We start from the raw sequence: 10,892 nt of genomic DNA on the forward strand, positions 1-10,892 counted from the left end.
AAACCCTACTCCAACTTATACTCTCTAATGAAAGATAGGTATAAGTAACAAGCTAGAGCCTATTAAAATAATTGGTCTTCACCTACACATCAATTTAGTAAGGATGAAAGATGATTTCGGATAATTTGGACAATATTAACAATAGAAAAATAGAAACAAACAACAGTATGATGGGGGCTTAAGTCCCTTCACCCATATAACAAGAGAAGACAGAATTTACGATTGCTAATTGTATTGTTATGTAGCTAATTTGCAGCATCCTGGTGCAGTGATGCCTATCTTCATAACACAAACACTGCTCTTTTCTGAACCTCAAAAATACGATCATCTCGTCCGCTAACCTGCTTGGCATTAGGCCATCTTTTCTCATTTTCCTGTGAGACTAGGCCACTCATCGTCAATTGAATGGGTCTACCAACAAGATGAGCAAGAGGATTACCATTCGAGAAAATCATATAGTTACTCCGATGATCTATAATTTAAACGAAATGTCCAATCATCTTATGTATAAGTTGTTTTAATTACTCAGCAAAGTATCAGACCTGGAGAAAATGAACTCATAGAAGAGCATATGTACTCTACAGAATTTGCAGTAGTATAAGTTCTATATCAACATGAAGGCTTATCGAGGAAAAAATAATATTTTGGTGTCATAAAATGAAGTATGGCAACAAGCCACAGTAATGCTACATTTCACTTACCAAGCTATATCCAGTCAAAAATCGTCATCGAAGCCATTGTCTCCATCATCTGATAAAACCGTGCAAGTAATTAGCAAGCCATCATTGAGCACAGTATAAAAGCATGAGTTCAGATCAATTCAAATAAGAGAGTTGTGGGAAGTGAGAGAATTGTAAAGGCCTAACCAAGTTCATCTTGGTTTACATAATCACAAAAATGAAAACCTACGAGAATGGCCTGCTTATTGCTTGAAAACCAAGCATGACGTGTGATGGCACTATAAATATCCCATGCTTGATTTGTCTTGTAGTTAGGGATGGAAGAGCAATAGAACAGAATATCATTTCAAATTTCGAATTAAGTTGGGTTTAGACATATGACTTCATGCCATTACATAAATAATATGATGCACACAACAATTTTGTACTCGTGAAATGATTCCAAAAGCATTATAAGCAGAATAGAAGCTTGCTTTTTCATTTATTCATGCAATAATTTGATGGGAATGTTGCATAGCACAATAAACGTGAACATTTCTTGGGTGCTTTTTCATGTGACACATACGAGAGGAGACATTTTAACCAAATTAGGATACACAAATTTTGACAAGAAAGTGTAAATTTGAAAGGTTAGCTACAACAAATGAAGAGCAAAGGATAGTCAAAGCATTCCAGTGTTTGTCTTAAGAAGAAATAAAGAAAACAAAGCGGATAAAACTTCCACAATGATTAATTAATTTACCTTGACCATCATCACCATCCTCAAGGTCTCCAAGAAGAAACGCATCTAAATCTTGCTCATAAGCTTTTTTCTCTGTATTATTGCTTTTGGGTTTTGTAATCTCATCTGCTTTTTCAGGAGATGTTACACCTGATGAAACTTTCTTCACTTCAGTATCTTTCACCTTTTCAGCAGTTTTATTCTTTACATCATCCATGTAGAGTAATTCATATCTGCCATAGACTTTGTATGTTAGAAGTACTCAAGTAAAAAAAACCATTGCCACACAGGCAACCATATGTTAGGCACAGAGTAGAATGAACATAATTTTGTGCATCACCGGACAGATATCTTTGTTTGAGCATATTGGTGGGGGGAGAGAGATATAGTACTTTCTTGCTTGGCACATATTAGTATAGCTAGGCACTTTTAATTTTATCAGTTTGTCATTCGGTTGGTCAAAAGGAAATATCCATCCATATTACTTGAGTAAGCAAGCTTCAAATTTAATACAGTAGGTTAAAACATTCACCTATATTACTTGAGTAAGCAAGCTTCAAATATAAAGTCAAAAGGGAATATCCATCCATATTTCATTTAATAGGTTAGAACATTCACCTATAAAATAGAGATTTTTGCAACGAAAAAAATGAATTAAAAGAGAGTTTTCATCTACATCTTCATTTTAAAACATAAACAATATGCAAGAGAGCAGAGTTCCAAATTTCCTAACTCCTATGACATGATGTAACAAAGTCAACTCACACTAACTCATATCTATCTGTAAAACAAAGATGCTGAAAGGAGAAAGGTCTGAAATTTCTAACTAGCTGTTTTATCACAAGTGTTATACTAGAAATGGGTTTAGTGTGATAAAGAAATCAGAATATAACCAGTTTCTCACAATTCAAGCAAAAACTTTACACAGTAGTATACTGATTAAACAAAAATAGTTTGAAGATAACACAAGAGACCAAGACAGTGATCTTAATTCAAACAACTACCTAAGAGATTCACCTAAAAATCTAAAAATCCAAATGAACCTCTCTGAATAGATAAATACTTACGGAGCAACATGGCTCTTAACTAGAATGAAGTAGATTCTCCAGAATTTCCTTTCTTTCATCACTCGTGGGCACAGCTGATACCTTAGCTTTGAAACTTCCTGAAAATGGTAAAAGAATACAAACTTCTTGTTTACTATTGAAGACTTTTAAAATATTGAAAACTCTTCCACGATTAAATGTGAAGCCGCTGGTTGATATTCGAACATATCACACATTCTCTACATGTATATAAACGGGATATAAAAATTAGTAAAAGTAATGTGATTGATTCGCAACATTCATCTAATATGCAAAGAGATATATCATTATTTCCAACAGTAAATGTACAAAGTAACTAGCTTATGGATGTTTTCCATCCAAGATCCATGTTGCGTTTAGCATCATAAGTGGGATTTAGCTGACACCAGCACTGTTGCACATCACACCCTCCAGAAATGTAAAATTAAGAAACCACCTTAGAGTCCTAAGCCCAGTTTGCATTATTCTGGAATCACCATGCTATATATTGATATCTTACAATAAAGAATATGTTAGTGTTAAAAACAGTAACACATCCTTGATACCAACACTGTTTAAGTCAGTATTCAAATTCACATTCTAACCTTCACAGTTACTAGAACAAGCTTCGCATGCTTTTCTTGCCACTCAGTCAGATCCTGTCGGATATTTGAAACCATAGGAACATCAGACTCCCCTGAGTCATCTGTAGACCAGAAATGCTGGTTGACATTAGAGTTTTCTTCAAAATTTGAAAAACATGATACAAACTTTAAAATTAGTTTTATATTCGGGAATCAACCAGCTCAAACTTAACCATGTCCTGATCATAATAGTATGCATCAACAAAATACTTAAATAAAACACTTGACCATGCATAAGTCTTCCCCGAAACCCCCCAGTAACTAAGGTAAACAACGTAGAAAAATTCAGAGTGCCATAGTGTTTCCTACATTTGAGCAAGATCGAATCCTAAGCATCCGATGTCAACCTATCTCAAAAAAAGCCAAACTCACTACATAGATCCTACAAACAACCAATCGTATCTCAAATCCCTATTTAACTGATTATCTCACTAATGTCGTGGAAAGAAGCTACCAATTGTTCCACTGCATCAGTTCACAAATCTAATCAGAATTCATAAAAAACAGTAGACTAAAGAGACAGGCAGATCGAGCAGCAGTATAACAAATCAAAGCGTGAAATAATATATCATGCACACAGTTTTGATCGGAAACAAGTAGCAGTAGTACATTAGAGTCCAGCACCTTCTAGCGGGAAATCCTGGAAGGTGTTAATGGTAATTTCCTTGACAAAGTCCCTCAGCTCATCAGTGACCCCATACTTTTCGAGATCGGCGTCATCGTCGTCAATGCGGGGCTTGGAGTCGACGAGATTGGTAATGGCGGCGGCGGCGGGCGGAATCTGAGCAGTGATCTGATCGGCGCGCTTGAGAGCCTCGGCTGCGAGCTCCTTGGATCGCTTGGAGGCCTCGGAGACGACGTCGGAGAGGTTGGCAACGGCGGCGGGGGGAATCTGAGCGGTGATCTGATCGGCGAGCTCCTTGGAGCGCTTGGAGGCCTCGGAGACGACGTCGGAGAGGTTGGCGGCGGCGATGGACTGCCTGAGCTCGTGCGATTTCTTGGCCGCTTCCTCGGCGAAGGAGCGAGCTCGGTTCCAGATGTCCATGGACGATCTGGATTGCCGAAAACGAGAGTGGATTTAGTGATTTGCGACGTCGGATTTTGGAATTTGGATTGGATTGTTTGCTACGTCGTGCGATTAAGTCGGGTCACAATTATTTCTTTTATTTTTGGATAATTATTCAAATTAATTTTGTATTTAGGCCATCTCATCACTAAAATCTCATTTTTAATATAAAAAACTTCTCTAATTATATTGTAAGCTCAAACTCGTCTTTATAGGAATACTACTATTTTTCTACATAACAACATTAAATAGGAATGTGTAATGTAGCTCTTGCAAAACTTTAGTGATACATGCAATAGAAAGGTGTATATTTTGAATTAAATATTAATAATTAGAGTAAAATTACTTTTTAGTTTGACATATACTCATAAATAATTGAAGATGGCCTTAAAACTAACGCACTTTTATTTTAACGAAGACAAATAATAATAAGAGTAAAATTACTTTTTAATTTGACATATACTCATAAATAATTGAAGATGGCCTTAAAACTAATGCACTTTTATTTTAACGAAGACAAATAATAATTCCTTATTAATTGACTTAAATCTCAAATTTATCGGTCAGAGAAAAATATTTTACTAAAGAGATCACAAATTTATCCTTACAATTCATTGACTCCATAATAACTTCTCCTCAAAAATTTTCTACTCCAGATTAAAGGAGTTGAGTCTAAGTTTTCTCTTAAAATTTTGATTTTACTACTCCACTACTTTTTAAATTTATTTTCATTCATATAAATTAAAGAGTTAAATAATTAAATCTAAAATTGCATTAAAAAGCATAAATATACATAATTTTAAATTTAAAACTTACCTCATCCGTCCCATAAAAATACGGAAACTTTTCTTTTCCATTCGTCTAGTCTATTTCTCCATTTATAGAAAGTTCTTCCCAACTCATAATCCATCTACATCAATATATTTACAACATGTAGCACTAGGCCAAACAATTAAAACTAATAATAATATGGATCTCATTATCCACTAACTATTGTATCAATTATGCATTAATTTACGTGTCGTCCAAAATGTCTATATTTTTATGGGAAAGAGGAAGTTATTATTGAAAGCATATATTAAAGTCCATTCAATCCTTCTTATTTGAGTTATTTTTCCTTTTCAAGAAGTTATAATATAATTAAGTAGTTTTTATTTTTTATAAAAAGTAATGCACTCTCTTACTTTATTCTCTCTTCACATTTTTCTATTTATTCTTCCATTTATTTTATATAGTACTATAGTAAACATCACTTTCTTAATCTTGGTGCCGAAAATAAGTGACTAGTAAACGAAAAACGGATAAAGTCTAATTTAAAATTCAAATTGTTTGTTGAGAGGTCGAAGCACACCCAAACATGTTCAATAAATATAGGTTTTTAGAGCATCCGCAGCGGTGAAGGCTGCGGTGCTCGTCCGTCCGTGCCGCTGAGCAGCACACGTGGCGACGCCTCATTCGCCAACAGCATAGCCGTTAGCTTATTTAATTTTTTTTAAATGCGAAATTAATTAAAAAAATTGTTTTTAAATAAAAAATATATTTTCCCACTTTCCAAAAAAAATATTCATTTTCTCCCCACTTTTAATTTATTTTTCAATTTTTTTCCCCCAAAATTCACATTTTCATCTATAAATACCCCCACTTCAACACTAAAAAATCACATTCTCATCTATTCTACGTGTGTAATTTTTAATTTGTAGGATTTTAATTATGTATATTTTTATTTTCTAGGATTTTAATTATGTATTTTTATTTTTTAGTATTTTAATTATGTAATTTTTATTTTTTGGATTTTAATTATGTAATTTTTATTTTTAATGTATTTGTATAATGTAGAAATGTTTTTAATAATTGGAGTATTTAAATTGAATAATAGAATGGTGGGACCCTTGAGCTTGTCCTTAGCTAAGAGCACGAATGTGGGCGTTATGCTCTTAGATAAGGACAAGGAGTAAAAGTGGGTCCGGACCCACTTCCGTGCTCTTAACTAAGAGCACGGATGGGGATGCTCTTAGATCCCTTAATTGTGGTTCCAAGCAGAGCAGGGATGACTGTTCCACAATTAAACATATTTTAAACAAAAAATAAATATTTTAATACTTTAATATTTTTTTTAATTTATAATTCAAATAATAATATTTTTTTTTAATTTATAATTCAAATATTATTTTATGGATCATCAATCTCTGTATGCTTGAAGCTACATAGGTATCCAAACCCAAAGTTGATCTAATAGAGAAATGACTGGTTCATGATACGTGCTTTCATTTTGACATGTAATCACACCTTGACACCCATTTTTGACATGTAATTACACCTGTAAATCGTGATAATTCAAAAAGATTTAGTGGTAGTTGACCATACGTATATTAAATAAACCTTTTGACTATATGCCACCAATAAGAATTTTAATATTTATATGGGTCAATTTTCTCTCTAGCATAAGAAAAACAAAAAAAAATGATTATTACTCTACATCAATACCCTGTGATCATATTATATGATTATCATAAATTGAAGTATAAAAACGGTAAATAAGTTGGTCGAAAATTTTTCCATCATATCTACAGAAACTAAATAACAAAATTGTGAAATATAGTCTTGCTCAGCAAACTCAGGACTCTATGCTTTCAATAAATTTTTAAATATTCCAGATCCTAACTTTTAGTTGAAAATTAGAAAGACAAATTTTTATTTCTTAATTTTCAGATTTACTAAACTTTGATCTTTCCGAAAATCAGAAAATGTCATTGAGCATATAATTAAAATTTGGACTAGAGGTGTACATTATTAAGCAATGGGCAATGTGAAAGCGTTGAAATGGATCGATATATAGGCATGGAAAATCTATATATAGGCCTTTAAATTATGGACGGTGCAGGCACTGCAGTTCTAGCTATAAATCCAAACTGCCAAAATTGATTTGTAATAATGTTATACACTATTTTGAAGTCTATATTCCCACTGCCATTGATTTTGATTTTCGAATTTTAATTACCAATTTTTTATAAAAACGGCAAAGGTATCATTTTAAATTACTCCTATGTTTTTATGTTCTTTTATAGACTTTGGCACTTGGCAATGGCAAATTCACCCTTTCTCACTTTCATTTCCTACGTTATAGTTACAAACTTACAATGCACGATATATGAAAATGTATACTATATCGTAACGAAATTTTTCATGTTGTACTAAAAATGATGCTACTATATGAAAAAATGGATTTTTTTTTGATATTTTTTTAATACAATAAGTACACATGTAGCAAAACTTTTAAACACTAAAAATGATGCTAGTATATGAAAAAATGGATTTTTTTTTTGATATTTTTTTAATACAATAAGTACACCTGTAGCAAAACTTTTAAGCACGAATATTAATAAATCATGTTGAATGACTAGGAGAGATAAAAGAAAGTAAAGTAAATAATGAAATAAAATAAAAGTAATTAGATGTTTTGTATTTTTGTCAAAAAAGAAAAAACTCGACTTAATTGAGTCATCCCAAACCGAACTCAATTTAGTTGGAATTTTGAGAATAGTATATAGGTATTTTCCCAAACCTAGTTTTCACTAATAAATACTAATGTATAGAACAATTTAACAACAAAATGATTATAAACTGAGCTAATTTAATTAAAATTTATCTACATTTATCTTTATTCTTTACACAATTCCAATGTACTCCCTCTGTCAATATTATACTCCTATGTCATAAATTTTTTAGTCCGTCTATTTTCACATTTATTTTTACTATTTTTAATAATGGACTATAAATTTGATTATTATTTTTTTTAACCAAGTTTCCTCTTTTATACACTTGAATCGGATTAATTTGTGATAACTAATGGGTATGAAACTGAAATTCAACAATATTTTAAATTTTTAATTAGTTGATATTTGGAAGGGTAGAATCGTCAGTTGAGGTCGTCACTAAACTATTGGGATTAGAATATCTGCTGGGAATTGGGATATTTGTTAGGAGCAAGAGAGAGCGACTCACATCTCAACACTCAGCATTTCCCAAATGCCGGAAAATTGGGCGCTCGTAAACCTAGAGCCGGCCAAATCGCCGAGGATGCATGGCATTGGAGAAGCAAGCGGCGCCGGTGATCGGTGCCTACGGCCTCTCAATCACCAGATCCTCAATTGCCCCCGCTGCGATTCGCTCAACACCAAATTCTGCTACTACAACAACTACAACCTCTCTCAGCCGCGCCACTTCTGCAAGAGCTGCCGCCGCTACTGGACCAAAGGCGGCGTCCTCCGCAACGTCCCCGTCGGCGGCGGCTGCCGCAAAACCAAGCGCTCCAAGCCTCGCACCGACGACGCGCCGCCGCCAGAGACCAAATCCACCGCTCAAACCTCCTCCACCAGCGATTCCTCAACCCTAACCACCGCCCCTCCGATCAATTCGACGCCGGATTCCGCTCTCGTGTACAATTTCGCCGACGCTAGTTTCTCCAACGCGAATCCTAGCCTCGATCGGCAGCCACCGGTGGTTAACGATCGTATCTTCGCGGCGGAAGTGGGGAGCTTCACGGAACTGATGACGTCACGGGAGGAATTGATGATCGCGAAGACGACGTCGTACGCGCGGGAGCAATCGGCGACCGTGGATGAGTTGAAGGTGGAAGATGATAACAATAATTGTACGGAGGAGCTAGCGGCGGCGGCGGCGCTGGAGTGGGGAAGCGGCGGCGACGACGGAGATCAAGGGCTGTTTGATCTAACGGCTGGCGTGGATCCTGCTTACTGGAGTCAATCTGATTGGACTGACAGTGACCAATCCCTAAATTATCTACGCTAGTTTAATCTTACCTTTAACTAATTATAATAATAATATTATTATTTTGTTTCAATACGCAAAAATATTCATAATATCTGATATTGTAGAAAATTGTAAGTGGCCTTTCTGTTTTTGAAGAAACGCACTTAGTTTGAGTATATGTTGTTCTTATTTTTATTCTTACGTTTTTGGTTGTGAATTGTATACATTTTGTTGAATATATACAACTCTATCTGTCTTGTAGTATGTGTGTTTTAAATATCATTATTATGTAGTACTTTTAGGGATATAGGTCTCTAAAACCATGAACTTTGCTCATATTTTAGTATTTTTCATAAATTTTGAAATTGATCTAAAAAATTACAAATTTTATATTTTATTTATTATTTCCTCCGTCCTCTAATAAGAGTAACACTTCATTTTTACCATAAATGGTAAGTAGGTCTCATATTCTACTAATTCATTTCACTCACATTTTATTATAAAACCAAGAGGGAACATCTTTTTTGGTACACGAACTTTGTCAAAGTATCATTTTAGGTTCGTAAACTTTGAAAATATCATTTGAGGTCTGCCAATTATGGTTTAATATCATTTGAAGTACTTTTTTACTATTTTCAAGTTTTTTTTGGACGAAAATACCCTCAATACCTTAAAGGGTATATATTTTTAATAAACTTATCATATACTCATATTTTTTTTATAAATATGTTTACAATATATTATTTATGAATTTTCTAAATATAATTTGACCTTTAATATTATCACTTAATTTTGTGACATTCGAAGTAAAATTGCTTTTTCAATTTTTTATATTAAAATTTTTTAAAATTGAATAAAGAACTTTTCTTTAACAATAAAAAATTTAATAAGGATCTTTCCTTGCATGACACAAAATTAAGTGATAATATTGAAGGTCAAATTATATTTAAAAAATTCATAAAAAATATATTGTAAAGATATTTTTTAAAAAAATATGAGTATATGATAAGTTTATTATAAATATACCCTTTAAGGTATTGAGGGTATTTTCGTCCAAAAAAACTTGGAAATTGTAAAAAAGTAGTACTTCAAATGATATTAAACCATAATTGGCAGACCTCAAATGATATTTTCAAAGTTTACGGATCTAAAATGATACTTTGACAAAGTTCGTGTACCAAAAAAGATGTTCCCTCTAAAACCAATATAAAAAAGTGGGTCTCACATTCCACTAACTTTTTCAACCAACTTTTTGTTACATTTCTTAAAATCTGTGCCGGTCAAAGTGTTACTCCTAATGGGGGACAGAAGGAGTATTTCCCATAGCAGTCTAAATAATAAATCTTCGGCAAAAATCTTATTACACGTGGCAATCGTGAAATGTTTATAATATTTTAGATTACTTTTTAAATCCGTGATAAGTAGGATAAAAAGCTATGTAGAAAATCACGTTGATTTAATAGTGCCAAGTAGGATAAAAAATGCACGGAAGTTGGTTGGATATGGTGATTGAGCCGTCATGAGAAATAACAAACAAAATGTAAAGTTTATAGCTTTTTAGGCCAATTTTAAAGTTAATGAGAAATACCAAAATTTGAGCAAAGTTTATGATTTTAGAAACCAATATCTCTACTTTTAAATAAATGCCTGACTAAAATAAATAAACACATAATAATATTTCATATGAATAAATATGTAGACATTTTATCAGGCACAGAAAGTATAACAGCTAAATGAATATTGATTTTGATTATATGGTAAGTGAAATTAGCAAAATAGGCGGTCAAAGCCAAGGGGATATATTCATAAGCCTGATGGTGCACGCAGCGGAAGAGCATGTAAATAAATCACATAATAATCAGATCTATTTAGCAGATTATTTAGACAAAATCTATTCGCGTAATTATCACATGTATCATGCTCATAACTTGAATTAATCATGCTTTA

At 33.2% G+C, this 10,892-nt stretch overlaps 2 protein-coding genes across 4 annotated transcripts; one reads left to right on the forward strand and one right to left on the reverse strand.

The window, feature by feature from the left end:
* Positions 1-98: 98 nt before the first annotated feature.
* On the reverse strand, positions 99-4,243 carry LOC125211308. Of its 3 annotated transcripts, none has more exons than XM_048111040.1 (6): positions 3,734-4,240; positions 3,071-3,171; positions 2,469-2,566; positions 1,423-1,634; positions 702-750; positions 99-374 (listed from the first exon to the last, which is right to left on the reverse strand). In XM_048111040.1, the coding sequence occupies exons 1-5, from the start codon at positions 4,152-4,154 to the stop codon at positions 716-718; spliced, it is 867 nt and encodes a 288-aa protein (XP_047966997.1). In that variant the 5' UTR covers positions 4,155-4,240; the 3' UTR covers positions 99-374; positions 702-715. The 3 variants fall into 3 exon arrangements, with proteins under 3 accessions (XP_047966997.1, XP_047966996.1, XP_047966998.1); XM_048111039.1 differs by having other exon boundaries at positions 99-411; positions 3,734-4,239; XM_048111041.1 differs by lacking the exons at positions 99-374; positions 702-750; positions 1,423-1,634 and having other exon boundaries at positions 2,465-2,566; positions 3,734-4,243.
* A 3,895-nt stretch (positions 4,244-8,138) lies between these two features.
* On the forward strand, positions 8,139-9,121 carry LOC125212631 (dof zinc finger protein DOF5.4-like). Its single transcript, XM_048112845.1, has one exon. It carries the CDS (start codon positions 8,202-8,204, stop codon positions 8,982-8,984), a length of 783 nt encoding a protein of 260 aa, XP_047968802.1. The 5' UTR covers positions 8,139-8,201; the 3' UTR covers positions 8,985-9,121.
* Positions 9,122-10,892: the final 1,771 nt, after the last annotated feature.

This window comes from Salvia hispanica, chromosome 3 (assembly GCF_023119035.1).
Source record: "Salvia hispanica cultivar TCC Black 2014 chromosome 3, UniMelb_Shisp_WGS_1.0, whole genome shotgun sequence".
NCBI lineage: Eukaryota > Viridiplantae > Streptophyta > Magnoliopsida > Lamiales > Lamiaceae > Salvia > Salvia hispanica.

What these genes read in the sequence shown, in the direction of transcription:
- LOC125211308 (XM_048111040.1), bottom strand. Translation starts at nt 4,154, where the DNA reads ATGGACATCTGGAACCGAGCTCGCTCCTTCGCCGAGGAAGCGGCCAAG. An exon ending in GTTAAGAGCCATGTTGCTCC is followed by an intron (nt 1,635 to 2,468) that starts GTAAGTATTTAT and finishes AGTCTATGGCAG; the next exon opens with ATATGAATTACTCTACATGG. An exon ending in GGATGGTGATGATGGTCAAG is followed by an intron (nt 751 to 1,422) that starts GTAAATTAATTA and finishes CGGTTTTATCAG; the next exon opens with ATGATGGAGACAATGGCTTC.
- LOC125212631 (XM_048112845.1), top strand. Translation starts at nt 8,202, where the DNA reads ATGCCGGAAAATTGGGCGCTCGTAAACCTAGAGCCGGCCAAATCGCCG.